Here is a 22929-nt window from a genome sequence, read left to right as displayed (position 1 = left end):
TAAGGGTGTAAAATCTCCACTTGGTGCGCCATCTTTCACGCGCCATCTTTCACCGAAAAATTTCAGTTTTTCTTTGCTTTTCGCTTTTCTTTAAATTCTTTTTATTTTTTAGTTTTTTTTTTTTATTAGATTCTTTTTCTGTTTTTATTCTCACTTTTCTTCCACCCTCCAGAAGATATCTCAATACAATCCGATATTTATAATTCAGAATTGTTAGACATTCCTATTATCTTGTTTGGGAAAATTAAGAAAAAATGCCAGAAAATGGAAGATTGAGAAGGAGTCTGGCAAGGCTAAGTCAAAATGGGTCTTCGTCGATACAATATAATGGAAAACGACCACATAATGCATTAAATGAAACACCAGCAATCAAATCCAAACGAAGAAAGATGGAATCAAGAAGTAAAGAAGACAAACTTGCCGATATTATAGTGGATTTTAACTTGGCTGTAAATGAATTGTATCATTTAAAAGAATATAAATCCCTTCTATCTTGGGATCCACAAGAAAACTCGAGTACGAACAGTAAGATAATTAAAGTGGAACTTGATGAATTCATCAAAACAAATAAGTATAAACTAACTTGGGATGGTGAACTTGAAAGCAGTTCAGACATAGAAAGTCTACCTTTGAGATTTCAGAAGAAAAAGCTAGCAGAACAGGAACGATTATTAAATGAAAAATATCCCTTCAGACAAGAGGTTCTAGCGAATAGTTTAGAAATTGAAAATAGTATACTCCATAAAATAAAACCAGATCAACTACTGAATTTACAATCAATTAAAATAAAAGCAAAACCGGGACCTAAACCCAAGATCCAACAATCAACAGAAGCACAAGATAGGGTCAACCGAAGGAAAGGGAAAACAACAATAACAGTGACAGATAATATAGAAAAGGATAATGAAGAGCAACAGGAGGATGGCGAAATGGAGGAAACGAGTGATTATGAACATGAACAACAAGAAGATGGTGACCAAGAAGCTGAGGAAACGGACCAGCCCCAAGAATCTGAAGATGAATCTAGCAGCATTATTGAAGTGGTTGATAATAATGAAATCGAACAGCAAATGAATCATCGAATCAAAAGCATCAAGCGTACCATCCCATTACCGATAATCACCCATCCATCACATATTCCAAGATGGAGACCAGAACATCAAGTCAGGAATTCACAAATCCAGGGATCAAAAGAGGATGATAAAATCATTGATTTTAACCCTATACCATTAACAATTACTCAAACTCGTGAAGAAACATTGGTTGCACCAGAATTGACAGTCAAGCTTCGTAAGTTTTTGGACAATGACTTCAAAACCCCTATTATCGATGAAGGAAGTATGCCTGATTATAATTTTACCAGTGATGAGTACAACAATATAATGTTACAACAAGAAGAATTGCTAGAAAAATTGCGTTATAAAATTAATGTCGAGAAGAGTCTTCAATTAAATGGTGACAAAGTTGAACAGCGTAAGGTTGTTCTACCACAATCTAATATCAAACTCACTGATCCATTTAGAAATACATCTTCAGTGTCACCCAAAATCCAAGGTATATCTAATAATGCGACACATCAAGATCACTTGCTTGCACAAGGTATTTCATTTTCCAAAGTACATCAACAGATGAGAAGACAACATCAATTGAGAATTAGAAAAATTGCCTCTATGATAGAACAGCACTTCAAAAAGAAGAGAGGAGAAAAGGAAAGGTTGGCCAAGGAAAGAGAACAAAATCTCAAGAAGATAAGCAGAATGACTATGCAAGCTGTAAAGAAGAGATGGAATCAAGCCTACAAGGTTTACCAAGTAATGCAAAGTGAGAAAGAGGAGGAGCTTAAAAAAATTAAAGGTAGACAACATTTAAGCGAAATGTTGGAGCACTCCACCCAGTTATTGGAAGCTCAGTTAACTTCTTCCAGAGAAGCGACAACAGAACCGGAAAGCAGACATTCACTGTCAAGCGATGAACAAGAAAATGTGGATTCAGATGACTACATGTCAACCGACGAAGATGAAGAAGATGAAAAACACTTAAATGGAACTAAAGTGGATGTTTCAGCACGTGATGAGGATAATGATATGAAATTATCTGTGGAGGAATTGCGAAAAAAATATGCAAATTTGGAGGATTCATTGGAACCTGTATCGTCAAATTTAACTTCTGATCGAGAATTGAGTTCAGGTAGTGAGAATGGAGATGTCAATTCAAATGACAGCGACAGCGACGACGAAGATGAAGATGAAGATGAAGATGAAGATGATGATGATGATGATGATGATGAAACAGATGTCACGCGAGGTCTTGCTTCGTTATATAATGAAGATGAGGTTTCTCAAAGTCCTGCTCCAAATCAGGAATACACACAAGAGGAGAAGAATTTAATTGATGAACTCAACCGAGAGAATACCAGTGAAATGGATTCTATATTGGATTCTGATTCCGATTCTGAAAGTTCTATTTCAGATAGTATGTCTCTGGATGATGAGAACGAAGAAGCGGAAGAGGAACTGCATGGTGAAGATAATGGAAATGGGAGTACTTTTACACAAAATGGAAGCAGTCTTGCAAGTCTATTTACCGGTAAAGGCTTCGATTCAGATGATGATGATGATGACAATGACGTTGATATCTCAAATGAAATGCCAGAAGCCGATTCCGACGAGAATATGACTTCTTCCTCTTCTGATGATGATGATGATGATGATGATGATGATGATGATGATGATGATGATAATGATGAAAAAGTTGTAACAAATGGTCTGTTGATTAAGCAAGAAACGCCACCATCTGAAGATGATGATAGTCATGTTGAGGTTATTAATGGCTCTAAAGTTAGGGATGTACCACTTCCATCGCTTTTGCGTGGTACATTGAGACCTTATCAGAAACAAGGTTTGAATTGGTTGGCTAGTTTGTACAACAATAATACGAATGGTATTCTTGCCGATGAGATGGGTTTAGGTAAAACTATTCAAACAATTTCATTATTGTCTTACTTGGCATGCGAGCATCATATTTGGGGACCACATTTGATTATTGTCCCAACTTCAGTTATGTTAAATTGGGAGATGGAATTCAAAAAATTTGCTCCAGGTTTCAAAGTGTTAACGTATTACGGTTCTCCTCAACAAAGAGCACAGAAGAGAAAGGGATGGAACAAGCCAGACGCGTTCCATGTTTGTATCACATCTTATCAATTAGTTGTTCAAGATCAACAATCATTCAAACGTCGAAGATGGAGATATATGATTTTGGATGAAGCGCATAACATTAAGAATTTCCGTTCCACGCGTTGGAGAGCATTATTAAATTTCAATACCGAAAACAGATTACTTTTAACTGGTACTCCGTTGCAGAACAATTTGATGGAATTGTGGTCATTGCTCTATTTCTTGATGCCATCATCCAAAGTCAACCAAGCTATGCCTGAAGGATTTGCAAACTTGGATGACTTCCAACAATGGTTTGGAAAACCAGTTGATAAAATTTTAGAACAAACCACAACGGGTAATGCAGATTTAATTGATGAGAATGAAAGAGCGACACAAAAAATGGACGAAGAGACCAGAAATACAGTTGCTCGATTGCATCAAGTATTGCGTCCATATTTATTGCGTCGTTTGAAAAAAGATGTCGAAAAACAAATGCCTGGTAAATTTGAACATATTGTATATTGTCGTTTATCAAAAAGACAGAGGTTCTTATATGATGACTTTATGTCGAGAGCCAAGACTAAAGAAACTTTGGCATCGGGTAATTTCCTTTCTATCATTAATTGTTTGATGCAATTGAGAAAGGTCTGTAACCATCCTGACTTATTTGAGGTGCGCCCAATTGTTACATCATTTGCTATTCCCAGATCAGTACCATCATTTTATCAAACCACAGACCAATTGATAAGAAAACAATTTGAACTCGAGGATGAAATTGACTTTAGTGTTTTAAATTTGGATGTAACCAGTTGTGAGGATATGAATTTTTTTATTTGCCAGTCTTCTCGTAAGTTAAAGTCATCCGGACCATTACAAGAGCAGATCAACCAATTAGAAGAGTTGGAAAGTGGACTAGAAAAGGCCGATCCTACAAATCATGTGAATTACTACCAGCACCTCAAACACGAAAACCAGATGGATGTTAAAGAGAAATTGAAACAGACGTTATATTTAAACACATTGAGATGTGACAGAAAACCAATATATGGTAATTCCTTGTTGAAGCTACTTACATTAGCACAACGTGACTATACGGATATGCCCTTCAATAAGTACTGTAAGAGTATAACTGAAAGAGCAGTTTTCATGGATGATACCATCGAGAAGTTTTCTATTGTTACTCCTGCTGTTGTTGCTTTGGATATGAAGGATCAATTGATTCCTATTTCAACAAGACGAAGAGTAATGAGTGATGTAGCAGAGAATAAAGTTGAAAATCCATTCCATAAATCTCAAGTCAAATTATCCATTGCATTTCCTGATAAATCGTTATTGCAATACGATTGTGGTAAACTTCAAAGATTAGCTACCTTGTTACAAGACTTAACAGCTCATGGTCATAGAGCTTTGATCTTCACGCAAATGACAAAAGTTCTAGATATATTGGAACAGTTTTTGAATATTCATGGATATCGATACATGAGATTAGATGGGGCTACTAAGATTGAGGATCGTCAATTGTTAACTGAAAAATTCAACCGTGATCCTAAAATCCCTGTATTCATCTTGTCAACGAGATCTGGTGGTTTGGGTATTAATTTGACAGGTGCTGATACTGTGATCTTTTACGATTCAGATTGGAACCCTGCAATGGATAAGCAATGTCAAGATAGATGTCATAGAATTGGTCAAGTTCGTGATGTCCATATTTACAGATTTGTTTCAGAGTACACAATTGAATCAAATATTATTAAAAAGGCAAACCAAAAAAGACAGTTGGACAATGTTGTTATTCAAGAGGGTGAATTTACAACCGATTATTTTGGTAAGTTCTCTGTTCGTGATCTTGTTAGTGATACCACAGCCATAGCCAATGATATTAGTGATCGTACTATTGACTTTTCAGGCGATGCTAAAATGGGTACTGTTTTGGCCCAAGCGGAAGATGAGGAAGATAGAGTCGCAGCTGGTGCAGCTTTGAAAGAAGTTGCCATTGATGATGATGATTTCAAGGATGATACCAAATCTGCCACCACGGGCGGTACACCAGCGCCATCAGATGTCAATTCAAATGGTATTTTTGGTATTGACGACGAGACTGGATACGTAGATGTGGACTTTGATGAAGGTATTGGTCATATTGATGAGTATATGTTACGTTTTATTGCAGATGGATATTATTAAGAAAATTAAGTATTATTTATATGTCCTGTATATACTTAAAAATGTACATAAAATTTCAGCATAAATGTATTCAGAAATAAGAAATAACAGTAATGAGCCAGCCGTGTACTTGGATAAGATCCAAAATTCTTCCTGATAAACTAAATTCTGATAAGCAAAATATCTCCTTTACGTATTTCCTTACATGAGATTTGACTATCAAGAACACTGCCTGATACCAAATCTCGTGTAGCATTTACTTTGCTTTGTGGTACTCAAAGAATCACGGAAGAGATTCCATTATTTTTTGATGCCAGATCTAATTGAAAAACTATTTGCATGAAGTCACCAGTTGGCACAACTTTTTTTTTTTTTTTTTGGTTTAGCCAATAAGCAAATGCTTTTAAACCGCAATTGGCTATGATTTATAAACTATGGTTAGGAATGTATGAGTTCGATATCCTATTGGTTAAGCATGAAAGCTCATCAAATGGGCTGATAGTGAAAGCACATCGTTCATTACTTTGCTCGTAAAGTGAGCAGTAACCTTGAACCATAATATTGGAGGTCAAGAAAAAAATAACACAACGATTAGAAGACGACAAATACACAAAAGGGTTACACATAATCGGAATAATAAATCTAAAAATAAGACAACTTTACTTCAGATTTAAATTTCCTATTGAAATCTTGGATCTGGTTTACTTTTCTTTTTTATTTCTCCTCTGGCCCTCAGCTGATCAGGCTTAGTAATCGAGTGGAAAACGACACGACGCGTCTTGACGTTTCTTTCAATTTTTATTATCAATATGTTCAAAAATAAAAAAAAAACACGCGATGTTTATACCAAGCATCAAACATCATCATTATAATTATCAAGGAGGATTACTAATTCAAGATTCCTGATCAAGGAAGTTCAATAACATTGACAAAGCAAATGACAAGTGGATTGTAAAGATTGCTGGACCAGTCGCGCGCGTCAGCTTTCAATCGCATGATGTACTTTCTCTATGAAATGTATAGGAACAAGAGAGAGAGAAAAAAAAAAAGAAAGTCACCAAAATTTCACTAAGTGCAGTTTTAACACTAAAGCAAAGAATCTAAGAGATGTGTTAGAATTTAATGATTATTTAATCATACTTTATCCTCGACTATATAAAAATCAGATGTAGTCCATATAAAAACTAGTTATTTTTCTTTGATCTTTCCGATAGATTTTTATTCTATTTATCCTTTTTTTTCCTGCGATTATCACCTTCTCCACTATTTACTATTACTATTACTATCACCTTCCCTAATAATGACAGCTAACACAGACAAAATAAAACCTGAATCCAACGTAAAGGACAATGAAGATACAAAGCCAGTTACTAAACCAATGCCAGATAATGTTGATCCAGAACAACACACTGAAGCATACAGAAAGCATAGAGAATTTTTGGCCAAACACGTTGTCCATAGACACAAATTGAAAGAATCTGAAATGAATGAACCATTATTACGTGAAGATCCATCTCGTCGAACTGTGTTTCCAATAAAATATCCTGAAATTTGGACTTTCTACAAGAAATCTGTTGCATCATTTTGGACAGCAGAAGAAATTGACTTGAGTAAAGATTTTGATGATTGGGAAAATAAAATGAATAAAGATGAAAGATTTTTCATCTCAAGAGTTTTAGCCTTTTTTGCTGCATCAGATGGTATAGTCAATGAAAACTTGGTTGAAAACTTTTGTACTGAAGTTAAACTTCCTGAAGCCAAGCTGGTTTACAAATTCCAGATCATGATGGAAAATATCCATTCAGAAACATATTCCCTTTTAATTGAAACCTACTTCAAGGATCCTAAGGAGGCCGATTTCTTGTTCAACGCCATTGACAATATTAAATACATTGGTGAAAAAGCAGATTGGGCTATTAGATGGATTCAAGACGAAGAAGCCTTGTTTGCAGAAAGATTGGTGGCATTTGCTGCTATTGAAGGCATTTTCTTCAGTGGGTCATTCGCTTCCATTTTCTGGTTGAAAAAAAGAGGGTTGATGCCAGGTTTAACTTTCTCAAATGAATTGATCTGTAGGGACGAAGGTATTCACACCGATTATGCTTGTTTACTATTTTCATACTTGGAGAATAAGCCGGATCCTTCCATTATAGAAAAGATTATCACTGAAGCTGTTAGTATTGAAAAGAAGTACTTCAGTGATGCGCTTCCAGTTTCTTTGTTGGGTATGAATTGTGATTTGATGTGTCAATATGTGGAATATTGTGCCGATAGATTGTTGGTTGCTTTTGGTAATGATAAGTATTATAACGTGACTAATCCATTTGATTTCATGGAAAATATATCCTTGGCCGGTAAAACCAATTTCTTTGAAAAGAGAGTGTCTGATTACCAAAGAGCTGGTGTCATGGAAAAAGCAGAAAATAAAGGAACTGGTATGGTGTCTTTTGATGAAGATTTCTAGAATCGATTATTGTGGGAGTTTAATTTATTATTTAGTTCTAAAGAACTTGATTTTCTATTATTAAGTAGCTTATAATACTCTTTTGTATATGACGTTTTGTTTTTTGTTTCATTTAATTGATTGTGTTTTTCCATATATCAGTGGTTTCCTCTTACAGTAATTCTTATCGGACTTATGACCAAGTGGTTGAAAAATAAAAAATAAAAATATGTTTGTTGTGCGCATTAGTAAGCAACATAGTTAGCACAGGTATTTCACCGGAAGAACAGCCCCACAAACTCATTCCCCTCCAAAAGCAAACAATGACAAGTCTATGATTTATTTCCAACGGAAATGACAACTTCGTTATATAGTTTATACTACTTATACAACTAGTTATCTGCTACACACTAATAGCAATCGATGCCATTGATGTTACTGTAGCAAAAACACAATGTGTGGACTTATGGATCAAGATTCAAAATCCAGTTCACTGCATGAAAGCGGTACAAGCGTGCGAAATAATACCAGTACCTTGCGTTCCTTTTTGAGAAAAGAATTGATTGATGATTTCCATCCAGTGTACTTTGTTGCAAGTTTGGGCACTGGGATAACTGGTAATATTTTCTATGGATTCCCATACCCTGGTAAATGGCTTGAAGTCATTGGGATCATTTTCTTTTGCTTGACGGTTGCGTTGTTTCTACTTGCAAATGTTATGTTGGTGGTAGCGTGCTACTATCATCCCCAACGAATATACCGCTATCATACAGACCCAACTCTTTCTGTATTTTTTGCTGTGCATTCAATGTCATTTAACACGATTATCAATGGAATCCACTTGATCACATGGAATAGATACCCAATATTTATGTGGTGCTTATGGTGGATTGGGGTTGCAATTGCACTTTATAATGCATTTATTCTATTCTTTTTGTCTTTCTTGTCAAAGCTAAATAAGCATAGTTTAGATGGAATAACGGCGGTTGCTATAATGCCAGTTGTTTGTCCCGTTGTTGTATCATCATCTGGTAATTTGATTGCTCCGAATTTGCCAAACGACAATCTCAAGAAAATCACCGAAATCACTTGCTTAATGCTATTATTTGTATCATTAGCATATTTTCATGGATTGGGTGCCCTATACTTAACGAGATTGATGTTAAAAAAAATCCCTAAAACCGAAGTAATCTTCAGCCAATTTATACCAATAGGATTCACTGGCCAATGTAGTTACAACATTATGTTGTTCGGGTCCAACATGTATGAAATGATTCCTGATAAAACACTTGGCCAGATATTTTTGGTTCATTCAGCAATGTTGGCAGCTTTTCTATTGGCCGGAAGTTACGTGTATTTAACTTTGGCCATTGCCTCAGTGTTCTCAAAAATGAAACCATTTGCCAAAAAACTTGATCCAGACTATACAACAAAACGATTGGGTTTAATTAAGTGGAACAAAGGATTTTGGGTAATGACATTTCCTATTGGCACCATGTCTCTAGCAAATTTTGAGATTTCTAAAGGATTAATTGGCGGATACGAATTGGAATTCTTCAAAGTTATGAGTGCAATATTTGGTGTCACTTTATTTTTGATTTGTATTGCAAACTTGATTGGACTTTCCTGGTGTGTTGCAAATAAGATTATCAAAGCATTCGTAGTGACAAATAAGAATAGAGATACACTGTATAGAGTTTAGTATATATTATATAATCGTGCATTTCACGTACACCTGTAAATAATTGATTGCTACCAAACGTTCAACTCACGAGCAGAAACGAGACACAGTTAGTATCACAAGTGCACGACTTAATTTATGCTGCTTCAAAGGAAAAGAAAAAAAAACCACCTGAAGCAAATATTCCAACAACAACTGATAAAAAAAATTGAGAAAGAAAAACGAGAGAGATTGAACAAATTACTCAAATAAATTATCATTCCACCACTATCATCCAAACACCATGTCATCTGGAATTCAATCATTATTAAAAACCGAAAAAGAAGCAGCAGAAATTGTCAATGAAGCTAGAAAGTACAGAACCACTCGTTTGAAGTCAGCTAAACAAGATGCACAGGCTGAAATTGATAGTTATAAGAAACAAAAGGAAGAAGAATTGAAAAACTATGAAAAAGAACATGAAGGATTAAACGAAAAGATTGATAAAGAAGCTGATGCTGAAGTTCAAAAAGAATTGACTAGTATTAAATCTACTTTTGATAAGAAGAAAGATGCTGTTGTCAAATTGTTGGTTGAAGCAACTGTTAAACCAACTCCAACTTTACATGTTAATGCTAGCAACTAATTTACTTTCAAAGAATATATACACATTACATTGATTGTTTTTTTTTATTTTTATTTCTGTCAAAAAGCAATAAAAATCGTTTTAATAATGATAATGTACATGTAATAAACATCAGGTGAACTACATAATAAATTTAAGCACCACCCTTAGCCAATGTTTTGAATGCTTTGATTTTATCCCATATGCTATTATCATAGCCTGCGATATTCAAACTCTTTACAAAATTCCAAGATTTTTTATCGTCTTGAATAGGATAATCAATGGCTGGAGGTATGGCTGTTGCCACTCCCAATAAACGCAACAAAGGTTTATCCATGATAACAGATTTGGCATTACACAAACCTGTCAATCCCTCTTCACCACCAAATTTTCCGTAACCAGATTTCTTAATACCACCAAATGGTAATTGAGCAACATAAAACGTTGCAAAGTCATTAATAGCAACATTTCCACTATCTAATCTGTCAGCAATCGCATTGATTTGAGCAAAGTTATTACCAAAGACAGAATTACCCAAACCATATTCAGTACCGTTGGCTAATGAAATGGCATCGTCGACATCGTTGGCTTTAATCATGGTTAATATAGGACCAAAGACTTCTTCTTGGAAAATTCTCATAGATGGATCAACATCAACCAACAATGTAGGTTCGAAATAATGACCTTGTGGATAGTTTGGATGGTTGAATTGCTTACCTCCATGCACCAATCTAGCTCCTTTGCTGACAGCATCTTCAACCAATTCTTCCAATTGTTTGAATCTATTATCTGAAATCATGGCACCCATATCTATTTCGTCTAATTGATCAATATCAGAACCCAATCTAAAACTTTTGATTCTTTCAGTGAAAATTTCAACCAATTGTTCATAGGATTTTGGCAAACAAATGACTCGTTCAATACCAATACAATTTTGACCAGCACTTTGAAATGTTCCTCTCAAAATTACTGAAGATAATGCATTAATATCCTTAACATCGTCAACAACAATAACAGAATCTTTACCACCTAATTCAACAACACATGGTGTTAACTGTTTAGCAGCATTACTTACAACGTGGTGAGCCACTGGTTTTGAACCAATAAAAGTAATATGTGACAAACCCGGGTGTGAAACAAAATACTCGGCATCTTCTGGGTAGCAACAGCATAATTGAACTAAATTTTCATCAATGTCCAACTCCTGTAAACAAGTTCTGACAAACTTAATAAACCATTGAGAAGACCATACAACTTGTTCTGAGCATTTGACTATAATTGCATTCCCGGTAAATAATGAGGCAATAATAGGACCCATCAAGTTATGAAATGGATAGTTCCATGAAACAATAGCAGTGATAACGCCCAATGGTTCGTATCTGATTTCTGCATTCTTCATTAATCCAATTAAGAAGTTAGATGGACCTGGACGTTGAGAAGGTCTTAATGCTCTTTCACCATTCAGTATAATCCAATTTAATTTTTCTAAAGTAACCATTATTTCACCCATTGATGCATCTAGTTTGGTTTTACCAGAATCACGACATGCCACACGAGCTATATTTTCCTGATTTTCCAATATAAACTTAGCCATGGTTTTCAACAATTTTCTTCTTAAACTGAATGATGATTTGGCCCATTTATTTTGTGCCTTTGATGCATTTGAAATCATTTCATCCATGTCTTCACGTGTGGTACAAGTGAATGTTCCTAAATATTGGCCAGTAGCAGGACAATAACTTTGGATTTTATTAGGTTCATTTGGTACAGAAATCAGAGGTGGGTATAACCTTTTACCCTTCCAATGTGGTCTAGCTTCCTCAGGTATTGGAAATGTTATTTTAACTGGGGCTTCAATCTTGTTATAATTATTAGGCTGAGTTGTAATATATTTGCAATAAATATAGTACAAGGCTGGTAAAATTACTCCAATAAAAAATGTAGTAGATATTTGGTACTGCCATTGCCATTGTCTAAATTCTAGATCAATTGCAATCATCTTAGCTAGTTCTGTGCGTGTGTGTGTGTCTTTCTCTTTCTCTTTCTTTCACACTTAGTGTTGTTTCATTTAACTAGACAAAGGAAATGGAAGAGTGGAATATGATGATGGATCACGGTTTCTTTTTCTTTTTATTTTTTTTTTTTCCATTGCTCTGTTGACGGTCCTACAGGAACCAAACTAAGCGATCGTTAAAATTGAGAAGAAAAAAATGATTATTCTTCTTTCGCACTTGCTGCAATTTTTGTCAATTGTACCAAAAGGAACATCAGGCAACTTGATGGCCAAATTGCATTTACATTTTGGATTTATTGTTCGCTTTATTGGAATACTGATTCATTAAGTATCTATATATATATATATATCAGTTTTTATTCAGCATCATCATTCACATTCTGCATTTCGATACCTCTTATAATTTCATCAAAGTCTTGTTCTTCAGCTGTTCTACTTTGAATAATGGTTCCTAATAAATTTTGATCAACATAATCGATCAAATGATCGATAACCTTGGTATTCTGTTGAAGCATACCAAGAATCATAGGTTGCTCGTTTTCCATATTAGGTGGAACCAAATCATATTCGAAAAGGTCATTTCTTGATAACAATTTTTGCGGTAATTTTGCAATGATTTTGTTTTCACCAGATAAAATTGCAAATCTTAATAAATTAAATGGTACTTCTTGATTCACTGTATCACCACCAGAGAAGCCCAATAATCCAAATAATGAGGATGTTATTGATTTTGACTTATCGGGTTTCCAACCGTCAAACAATTTCTGCAAAGCGTCATGTAAGAATTGTCTATGACTTTGGTCATTCCACATGATTCCACATCTGACTAGATAGGTTTCTGTTGCAATCAGTATCTCGGTTGTAACATTAAATGACGATTCAGAAATTGCCAAGTTATCACCTAAACCTATGAGTTGGTACAATTTAAAGGCAGTATATGGATGGTGTTCAAATGCTTTCTCTAAAGCAGCTTGTGCTTTATCGGTTTGGTTTAATTTCAAATATGCCAAAACTGTTGAAAATGCAAGTCCTGGAGTAAGCCATTTAGTATATGTTTGAACCAATGGCGACTCAGTGAACTGGACCAAATACTTGAATTCTTCACTCATTATCGCATAAAAATCAATAAAGTATCTAACCCCAAGGGGATCTTCAGCAGGGTTTAAACTTAATAATAACTTACAGTAAGTCAATGCAGTGTAAAAAGTAGATCTTTCACCAAGGGCTACAATGTATCTGAACAAGTACAAATGGAATTGACGGTTCATAAACCTTTCGTAAGGCAATCTTACTAACCCATTAGAAGCCTGGCTCAACAATTCATGGAAGTTTTTATGGAATGAACGATCAAAGGCAAATAAGGCACGTTCAATCAATGCATTACTGGTGGCTTTATTATCACCCTGACGTAATAAAACCATCGCAACTTGCAACAATGTTTCAACATGATATGGATATTGCTGTAAAAGTTGCATCAATGAATCTGGATCAGGGGTCATGACAACACTGGCGTAGAATCTTGTGTTAGCTACTCTTTCCTTGATATCGTTAATCTTGGAAAATTGGAAGTACTTGACACCTAATTCAGCTTCACTTTTCACTTTCATTTGTAACTCTTCTACGCTAACTTCTTCTTCCTTGTAGTCCAAAAATTTAACATAATCATCTGCTCGGATTTCATCCATATTCATTGGTTTCAAGGTGGTTGGTAACCAGTCATCTTTGATTTTGGACATTAACAACTTTCTTGTGGTTCCAGGAACTCCTCTTCTATCTTTACCACCCCAACCACGGGTCAATCTTGCTAGCCTTTTAAATTGTTGCAATACCTCGGGTGAAACAGCTAATGCGGTAGATGCATTGGCATCATCAATGGCTTCCATTGATAAATTGCCAAATAGATTTTTATATTCATTATCCTGATCCAAATTAGAAAAAGAGCCAATTGACAATAAAGGTAATGATTTCTTTAATCTATTTGTCGTAAAATATTTGAAGTTGGAATCGTAAACTTGTTGTGATTCTGTAATCAAATCTAGTTCCGCTTCAAAATCATACGAATCCAAAAGTTTTGAGTCAGGTACTTCCAGGGAACTTTTTGAATCATCATCCTTTTGTTTCATCTCCTGTAAGATTTTATCAAATTCATCATCACTATATTCATCAACTTGCTTCTGAGTTTGTTTCTTCTTTGCTTTCTTTTTTTTCAGTTTTTTTGACGACTTTGTTAAAAGTATAACAGGTTTGATTTCATCTTTTTTAATCTCTGGTTTGCTTGAAATCTCTTCATCACTTTCATTTTCACTTTCGTCTTGATCATTTAGTAACGCAAAGGCATTCACTTTTGGTTTAGCTGGTTGTTCAAACTCTTCTTTATCATCAGACGCATCTTGGGGCTCAGGCGTACTCAGTAATTCTTTTTCCAATTTTTGACGTTCTAATCTTCGTAATGCCCTCGCACTCATATTGCAATTTCCACTCTTCAATCAATGACTAATATTGGTTTTTGATTCATTCGATATATTTTTTTTATATCTTTTTTTTTTTAATTGTTCATATTTCAATCGCAAATGTCTCATTTTCATGATTTCATAATACGACATTGTCGTACTCAAACTATGCTTCGTGTTGCAAAAAAAAAAAAGAAGAGTAAAAACTAAAAAGGAACGATTCAAACACATAAAATATTCATATCAAATTAAGGGAAAACATACTACACATCAATATTAAGCTTTTTCTTTTATAATGCTGTTTGATTTGTCAAAGTTGCTGTTTTTGAATACCAAACTGAATTCTGTTAATTTTGGTCATACTCCAATAGCACCGGCCAGTATTAGAAATGTGCACAATACAATTTCACACACGAATATTCAGACAGCGGAAAGTATAAGGAATGGATCATCTGCCAAATTAACGAACACTCTGTCACCCAATATTTTTGAATCACTGATACCAACAACTTCAACGACCTCGGTAACTGATGTCATTTCACCGGTCCCAGAAATATCATTCTCACCACAAGATCGTGATAGTATAACAACCAAGATGACTTTGTCGCGTTCAATTGAAGAACTAAGAACTTCGGAATCACAATATCTATCTGATTTGAAAACCCTAAATCGAGATTACTTTCAAAAGTTGATTGAAGATGTCAAAATTGAAGTACCTGTCCCTATTAAAATTGTACACAATATTCTTACCAAACTAATTGAGTATCATGATAGAATGAGTAGATTGTTTGCAAAAATCTCTGATCGTGACTTGTGTTCTATGTGCAGTCAATATTGCCGCATAATTTCAGATAATGGTATCAATGTTTTCCTTTACAAGTGGTATTGCTCCCAGGTTATTTTCCATGATTTTTCCCAATTTACAAAATTACCGACTCGGGCAAACTGGCGACAGATGATCGTTCCGACAGTTGATTCGTGGTGCAAAGGATGGCAGAATTTTTTTGAGTGTCAGCAACCACCACGTAACAAAAAGGATTTTTCTTTGATGTCTCTTCTACAGAGACCTATTGATAGAATTACAAAGTATCGTTTGTTCATGGAAAGTATTTGAAGAATTTTGTTAGATTGGGATATGACACAGATGAAATTCAACAAAGCTTGAATATAGTACTGGCACAGCTCAGTAAAATTAATAGAAACTTGGAGAATGGATTCAATAAAGGAGATTTGAATGGTTTAATTGACTTCAATGACTTAAAATTCCAGAACTATCAATTGGGATGTCAGTTTTTTGGAATCCCTTATTTTATTGGATCATGCTGGTTGATCTATGTTGAACACAAAACCCCAAAATGTCAGAATGTACCGATTATACTATTCAAGAGTCATATCCTACTACTTGAATATCATTTCTCAAAACAGCAAAAGTTTGGAGTTAAATTTGTAATTCCTGTCACCAAATGTCATTTGGATTCAAATTCACAAACTTCGACACATGGTCTACATACAAGGTATTCGTATTGTCTTAAACTTCAATTTCAGATTCACTCGAGCAAATATGAAGTTTTATTATGCTGGGTGACTAAATCGGACTATGACAATTGGCTTGATGCATTGACCGTTATAATCGAGTTTGTTAATGGAACAGATGATGCTCGTAGTGCGTCTGTTGATATGATAGAGTATTTGTATCGAATACCAGAGAAATTATCACCATACGACGTGCAAACAAATTCTCCGAATTTTTGGAAACAAAAGGAAAACTGTTACTTTAGTGATTGCTACATGATAAAAGTCGAAATGGATAGAGCCACAGTAAAACTATCTGATCATCCTACTGGTTCATCTTCACAATCTAATCTGTATGCATTTCAAAAGTACTATAGTAATTCATATATTATAACGCTCAAACTGAGAGAATTGTTTTTGAATGAACGGTATTTTAGGAACTTGTTTAGCGATGGCTTGAGGATTTACTCAAATGATAATACTAAATTTGACTTTTTCTTGAAACTAGCAAATAAAAACAAGAGCTATAGATGACTTAAATAGAATGATGAATCAATTCGACTAAGACCGAAGAAATTATTTAAACTAATTACCACTATCACCGGCACCTTTAGAATCATTCTTGGAAGCAGTAGTGTCACCAATGGCACCCGAACGTGATTTATCATCACCCTTATCAAGAATAATCTTAATAACCAGATCGATATTGGAGGTACCAAAATCATTCAGCAAATCCAGCTTAGAAGCTTCATCTAAAATACCATCTACTCCTTTCTGTCTATTCACAAATACCTTGAATATGGAAACCAAGTCGATTATTGGAACAGTGGATGAACCTTTGGCGTCAATCTCTTTTTTGTATTTAGCTAACAATTCTGGATCATCGATGAACAAAACAAAATCATTTTCCTTTCCTTTATAGAATAACTTATGAGGGGATCCTTGTGGCATTATTGGTCGTTTATGTGTTGTTGTGGTGGTTGTTTTAATCAATTGAAATTATAATATACTATTAATAATTAAACAGATAAAGTAAAAAAGTAAAAAAAGAAGAAACAAATATAATAAAATGAAAGTTAGAAGGAGAAATCATTGACTTTATATAAAGAATGAAGTTGAGCAAGCAAGGGAGGAGAAATCATCCATACCATTCGTGTAGGGATGCAAAAAAAAAAATTGGCCATGCAAGTTAGCAATCGTGTCGTGTGCTAGGATATATTATTTTTCAATGTTCACACTCGTTTTCTTTTTGTGGACGTAATTACCACACGAACATTGTAGCAACTTAAAATAGAACATTGCTAAGTTACATAATATAAAATAATATAATGTGCAGAATATATATATATATATATATATATAAAAAAAAGTGGAATTACATCATCATATAGTGATGAGCATTTTAAGATCTAAATACTTGCCTTATGTATTTCTGAATAGGTTACTGGATGAATGGCAAGGTAATCCATTTTAAGTAAAACCAAACATGTAAAGAATCTAATTTTGTTCGTATTATTTACTAGGTTTATGAATCCCATGCCCCACAGCCATACGATGAACTAAATCTGTTAGAGTAATTAGTGTTCATTGATGGTTATATTTGGACTAACCGTCATATAGATAATTAAGCCAATAGTGAACTATCGAGTTCTTGATTGCAGGAAATTTGCTTATGTGTGATCTATGACGTACCCAGATCTGAACGATCGACTCAAGCACAGAGAGGAAAACAAAAAAAAAAAAAAAAACGAATTGCAAAACTGGATCATTAGCAAGTATAATGAATTGCATATGGCAGAAAACTTCAGAGCCACAGTCAAATGTAACTATCCATAATCATAATCCATTCTCAAGTCCTGAGGTCATACAACATCTTTGTATATTAAAAAAAGGTTAAGTGGATAAGTTTTGTTAGTGTATGATTCCGCGATTATATGATCCAGTCACGTTAACCCGAGTTTTATATCCGATCAACCCTTTCCCTCATTTTTTTTTTTTGCTTTGTTCACTGACTGATGTCTTTCTTTAACTTTCCAAAAAAAAAAATATATATATAGAAAACAGGAGAACTACATAGGTCACTGCTACTCAAGCATTTAAGATACCCTTTTTGACAAGTTTATATTTCCTTTCAATTTATCACTTTGATTGTTGAACTTGTATTCGTACTTGTCCTTTTTCTGAGTACAACTTATAATGGTGGCCGACAATTTGAAAAATAACATCACTCAATTCGGATCAAGTATTGGAACTCACATTAAAGATGGCTATAAATATACTGGGAATGAATTAACGCATTTGTCTTACAACATCAAGGATACTGTTACTTTCCATAAACGAGACTATGATAAAGACGATGAACTACTTCAAGTGTACAAGCATGATATTAAACAAGCAATTTCGGGATTGAAATATATTGTGTCACAAACTCACCATTTGGCAAAGAGCTTTTTACCCCATGTCCTATCTACAAACATAAAGATTGTCAAGAATTTTATTTCTTTAATTGGTCCTAACTCCTTGTATTTTAAGGATATTAATAAATATTTCGAAGCTTTTGATGAATGGCAAGCGACTCAAGAAATCCCCCATATTCATCCGAAGGAAATGCAATTTTTGAATGATACCATTAATGAAGAGTTGTATAATTATTTAATAACAGTTGAAAACTTAAAAATAGAATTGGAATCAGAATGGGAAGTTCATGATGAATCTACAAAGTTAAGAATTGGCGAAATGGTCAAATACTTGAAGAAATCATTGAAATTACTTCTGAAGAGGGAAAGACATAGAACTGACCAGGACCACTTACATCGTAAAATTGAAAAAATAAATCAAAAAACCACCCCATTGGATGAGAAAGAACAAAGAAAACTTGACAAGTTACAAGAAGAGTCTGAGCAAGAGGATGATAAATTTGATAAATTAAACAAAAAATGCCTTGACTTGTTACCAAATGTGGTAGCTCTCTTGGATGAGTTTGTTGAACTGGTCACCATTTTATTTTTACATCAGCAAATCGATTTATATCAGACTTTACTGAAGTCATTTGATCATTTTGCTGTATTTTATGGTATGTTAAAAACGGAGGATATTTCATATCAACAGATTATAGATCAATGGGAGGCAAACAGCACCACAACTCGATTGCAAATTGAATCATTCATCACAATTATCCACAACAAAAACCCAGAGTTACTTGACCAAGAAATCGATGATGAAGATAAACTGCTGAAGTATTACAAATTCTGGCGCAATATGAACAACAAGGTTATTGAGAAAAGACACCCGATTAAACCAAAGAATGCGCAAAGTGGGATTTTTAATGATACTTTGGAGATAGATCCTATAGTGGCATTCAAGGAATACAATGATCCTACGGCAAATGTTTCTGAAACTTATCATCCACACAAAATGGTTTCTCGAGAGATTCCAAATCCAGTTGTACATCCTGGCACACCTCCATCATTACCACCAAGATCAAATATTTCACAAATACCTGTGATGAAACCAGCACCTCCAATTGCCACGCCTATGTATTCAATTGATACAGATAGTTCCTTGGATTCCCTTTCCCTTGACGATTATGAAGTGGAAGATGAATCATCAGATTCTTCTGCTGCTACTTCGATAACCGAAAGCGCTATATCAAGCTTTACTTCATATTCAAACCATGAAACATCAGATGCAAAATTGAGGAAATTGTACAATGGATGCAAGAATGACATTAAAGTGACTCCTATTACAAGTAAAGATTTAGGATTGGGTTTTGCCCAAGTACCAGTGAACCAGCCTATGAGTTTGAGTTATAAATTGGACATGATGCAAAGCTTTTTTAACAAATTGGATATTCATAATGGTGAAAAGATTATCAAAATTGCTAATCATGATTTTTCTGGTTTAGAACCAGGTGATTTGTCGTTCAAACAGGGTGACAAGATTGAGGTGCTTTTAGATTTCCAGAATATTGATACATTATATAATTCAGATGGTGCTAACTGGGTTGTTGGGTTATCAAGAGTTGATGAAAACAATTATAGAGTAGGGTTCGTACCCAATAATTATATCGAATAGGGGACCTTTTTGTTTTATTTAGTTTATAATATACAAATATCTTGTGCTATTCTGTTTTTTGGTTTATTGGCGTCAACAAGAGTTATTAGTGGGGTTTATCTCAGAGACTCGCACTTTATGGGCACTGAGTTTACTAAAAAAATCATTACATACTACAAGAAGCAAAAAAAAAAAAAAAAATTTGGATTACCATTTTCTCGAAACTAAACCAATTTTCAACAAACATCACAATGATTCCATTTAGAAAGACCGAGACACCTTTCAAATCTGATCCTATATCACGAGTGAATTCGTCATCGAGATTAAACCAGCTAGGTAATAATACATCAAGTCCATCAACGCCGAATCCCGCATCGTATGTCACATCTTCATTAAATCCACAAAAGAACTTACCAACCAATGCAACCAACGTTAAACTGAAACTACAAACCCAAAAGGATTTAGATATATTTGAACAATTACCTATGGTGCAAAAAGTTAAGGAATATGAGACTTTACTCAATGAATTATCTAACGATATTTCACAGTTCAAAGATGATCAACTTCAACTGAAAATTGAACAAATAATTGCTTGTAATGATGTTTTAAAGCTACAAATTGAAGAATTGAACAGACATAGAAATTATAGTCATCAAGTTGATAAATTGACAGAAGAAAATCAAGCATTAGAAAATAGTTCTAAAACGATATTAAAAGAATTGGTAAGTTATAGAAATGAATTGAAAAAATTACCCAAGTTACCAAAACCAGATAAACAATTGAATAAATCCGTCGAAGTTGATGATATTTTGAAATATGCATTCAAATTGGCAAAATTTACTAAAGCGCCAGCTGCTATGGCAAATATGCCTTTTCAAATACATCCAAATAATTATATATGGCCAGCAGAAGATTCTTTAAGACGTGGAATGTTGGCACAAGCATCATTACAGTCTGATGAAATAATTCGAAATGAATTAGGAGTTTCAGAAAAGGAAGAAATTGAAAAACCTAAAGAAGATTCAGATGAAGAAATGGAAGATGTTGTACCATCAGTAACAGAAAATGCACCACCTGCACCGGATAATAGACAACAACACCGAGGCTCATTTGGATCATATGATAACAATAAGAAGCAAGAAGAGCCACCAGCTGCGCCAGCTGATCTTAATTTGGACTTGTTTGATCCTGATGATGAATATTCGGATTGATTTATTGGTGAGTTTTTTTTTTTTTTTTTGATAATCTATTTATGTAGTATAAATATATGTAAAAACTAAAAACTGTACAAGTTATTTTTGTTTGCCAAAGAGTTCACTTGGATGTTTAAAGGTTCCAGTAGCCTTTTCGCCACCTAATATACAGTCCAATTCTAATTGTTTGGAATATATCTTTCCACTTTTCAAATGATCTTTAACCAATTCAGCTAAACCTTCGATGAAAACTTCGTTATCGTTCAATGATTCAGCACGTTTAATTTTATGTGGATTTTCGGCATCTTCCATAATTTCAATATCCAATTCATGCAAAGTTTCAATATGATCAGATGTGAATGCGACAGGAACCAAAATTATACCTTTCACATCATCACGTTTTTCAAGCTTATCGATAATTTGAGCAGTTTTACCCCCTAACCATGGTTTTGGTCCAACTTGTGATTGCCAAACCAAACGATAAGGGTTTGAAAATTCCAATTCTTCCATAATTTTATAAACGGTGGCTGCAACTTCTGCAGGGTATGAGTCTCCTAAATTAACAGTATCCATTGGTAATGAATGTGCTGAGAATAACAAGATAATATTATCTCTATCTTCAGGTGGGAATTCGGCTAGTTTTTCTTTAATATTGTTAGAAAATGCTTTAACTAAACCTGGCATTTGTGGCCATCTATCAATAAATGACCATTCAATTGTTCTTTCAGGATCATGAACTAATGTTTGACGATATAATTCATTCATTGATGAACCACCTGTTGAATATGAAAATTGTGGGTATTGTGAAAATGCAACAGCTTTGGTAACACCATCTTTTTTCATTTCATTTAAAGTATCTTCGGTCAATGGATTGGCATATCTAAAGGCAACATATGGTTTATGAGGAGCAGTTTCTGGACTTATATCATCCAATATTTCACAAACCTTCTTACATTGGTATTCTGACCATTTTCTAATTGGTGATCCTCCACCAATTTCTTTATAGTGTTGTTCAATCTTTGGCGTACGTCTAGTAGCAATGAATTTTGCCAATAAGTTTTGGAAGCGACCAAATGGAATCAAGTCGCCATCGGAAAATAATCTAAGTAAAAAATCATAGGTTTCTTCAACTTTAGAAGGACCTCCCATATTCATAAATAAAATACCGGTCGGCGATTTTGCACTTTTGGTGGAATTAAATCTATAACATGATGTTCTTTGAAAAGCAGTCCAAGCTCTCACACTAGGTCTAAAAATCATTATGTATTTGTTCAGTAGGCTGATTTCAACAAGAAGAATGAGTTAAAAACTTGATGAAATATATGTATATAATACAGTGAAGTGAAGTAAACCACGTTACTATTTATAGGATTGCAAGTAACACGTAAATCAGTTGTTTAACTGAAAAAGAATGCTAGAAATGAAGATCTGTGGAGATAAAGAATTTTGACTTTTATTTTATTTTTTTCTTTGCCCTTGAATATGTGCTTGCTCAGTGGGTGAAATTTTTCAAGAGCGTTTTACGATTGCCTCGCATTTTACAAGATTGCTACTGAGTTGGAAACGACACACTTGAATAATAGAGCACTACGAATTGTACCTCTCTAGAATACATGTTAAAGTATAAATCTTGTACTCTATAATTAATATAAACATGA

The 22929-nt window shown here is 34.2% G+C and overlaps 12 protein-coding genes across 12 annotated transcripts; 8 read left to right on the top strand and 4 right to left on the bottom strand. All coding sequences in view use genetic code 12, as the record gives it.

The window, feature by feature from the left end:
• Positions 1-254: 254 nt before the first annotated feature.
• Positions 255-5342, top strand: SWR1 (chromatin-remodeling protein; the record flags this gene model as incomplete). Its single annotated transcript, XM_002547346.1, has 1 exon — positions 255-5342. One exon carries the CDS (start codon positions 255-257, stop codon positions 5340-5342), a length of 5088 nt encoding a protein of 1695 aa, XP_002547392.1.
• Positions 5343-6621: 1279 nt separating this feature from the next.
• RNR22 (Rnr22p) lies at positions 6622-7785 on the top strand (the record flags this gene model as incomplete). The annotated part of the gene is made up of 1 exon (XM_002547345.1): positions 6622-7785. One exon carries the CDS (start codon positions 6622-6624, stop codon positions 7783-7785), a length of 1164 nt encoding a protein of 387 aa, XP_002547391.1.
• Positions 7786-8218: 433 nt separating this feature from the next.
• On the top strand, positions 8219-9466 carry CTRG_01697 (uncharacterized protein; the record flags this gene model as incomplete). Its single annotated transcript, XM_002547344.1, has 1 exon — positions 8219-9466. One exon carries the CDS (start codon positions 8219-8221, stop codon positions 9464-9466), a length of 1248 nt encoding a protein of 415 aa, XP_002547390.1.
• Positions 9467-9728: 262 nt separating this feature from the next.
• On the top strand, positions 9729-10070 carry VMA10 (H(+)-transporting V1 sector ATPase subunit G; the record flags this gene model as incomplete). The annotated part of the gene is made up of 1 exon (XM_002547343.1): positions 9729-10070. The coding sequence occupies one exon, from the start codon at positions 9729-9731 to the stop codon at positions 10068-10070; it is 342 nt and encodes a 113-aa protein (XP_002547389.1).
• Positions 10071-10203: 133 nt separating this feature from the next.
• Positions 10204-12048, bottom strand: MSC7 (meiotic recombination directing protein; the record flags this gene model as incomplete). The annotated part of the gene is made up of 1 exon (XM_002547342.1): positions 10204-12048. The coding sequence occupies one exon, from the start codon at positions 12046-12048 to the stop codon at positions 10204-10206; it is 1845 nt and encodes a 614-aa protein (XP_002547388.1).
• A 371-nt stretch (positions 12049-12419) lies between these two features.
• Positions 12420-14528, bottom strand: CTRG_01694 (uncharacterized protein; the record flags this gene model as incomplete). Its single annotated transcript, XM_002547341.1, has 1 exon — positions 12420-14528. One exon carries the CDS (start codon positions 14526-14528, stop codon positions 12420-12422), a length of 2109 nt encoding a protein of 702 aa, XP_002547387.1.
• Positions 14529-14808: 280 nt separating this feature from the next.
• On the top strand, positions 14809-15627 carry CTRG_01693 (uncharacterized protein; the record flags this gene model as incomplete). Its single annotated transcript, XM_002547340.1, has 1 exon — positions 14809-15627. One exon carries the CDS (start codon positions 14809-14811, stop codon positions 15625-15627), a length of 819 nt encoding a protein of 272 aa, XP_002547386.1.
• Positions 15628-16190: 563 nt separating this feature from the next.
• CTRG_01692 (uncharacterized protein) lies at positions 16191-16559 on the top strand (the record flags this gene model as incomplete). The annotated part of the gene is made up of 1 exon (XM_002547339.1): positions 16191-16559. One exon carries the CDS (start codon positions 16191-16193, stop codon positions 16557-16559), a length of 369 nt encoding a protein of 122 aa, XP_002547385.1.
• Positions 16560-16610: 51 nt separating this feature from the next.
• CTRG_01691 (uncharacterized protein) lies at positions 16611-16976 on the bottom strand (the record flags this gene model as incomplete). Its single annotated transcript, XM_002547338.1, has 1 exon — positions 16611-16976. One exon carries the CDS (start codon positions 16974-16976, stop codon positions 16611-16613), a length of 366 nt encoding a protein of 121 aa, XP_002547384.1.
• Positions 16977-18221: 1245 nt separating this feature from the next.
• Positions 18222-20099, top strand: CTRG_01690 (uncharacterized protein; the record flags this gene model as incomplete). Its single annotated transcript, XM_002547337.1, has 1 exon — positions 18222-20099. One exon carries the CDS (start codon positions 18222-18224, stop codon positions 20097-20099), a length of 1878 nt encoding a protein of 625 aa, XP_002547383.1.
• A 230-nt stretch (positions 20100-20329) lies between these two features.
• MED4 (Med4p) lies at positions 20330-21289 on the top strand (the record flags this gene model as incomplete). The annotated part of the gene is made up of 1 exon (XM_002547336.1): positions 20330-21289. One exon carries the CDS (start codon positions 20330-20332, stop codon positions 21287-21289), a length of 960 nt encoding a protein of 319 aa, XP_002547382.1.
• An 81-nt stretch (positions 21290-21370) lies between these two features.
• Positions 21371-22531, bottom strand: HEM15 (ferrochelatase; the record flags this gene model as incomplete). The annotated part of the gene is made up of 1 exon (XM_002547335.1): positions 21371-22531. The coding sequence occupies one exon, from the start codon at positions 22529-22531 to the stop codon at positions 21371-21373; it is 1161 nt and encodes a 386-aa protein (XP_002547381.1).
• Positions 22532-22929: the final 398 nt, after the last annotated feature.

This window comes from Candida tropicalis (genome assembly GCF_000006335.3).
Source record: "Candida tropicalis MYA-3404 genomic scaffold supercont3.2, whole genome shotgun sequence".
NCBI classification, from domain to species: domain Eukaryota; kingdom Fungi; phylum Ascomycota; class Pichiomycetes; order Serinales; family Debaryomycetaceae; genus Candida; species Candida tropicalis.
This window is presented reverse-complemented; position numbering and strand designations above follow the sequence as displayed.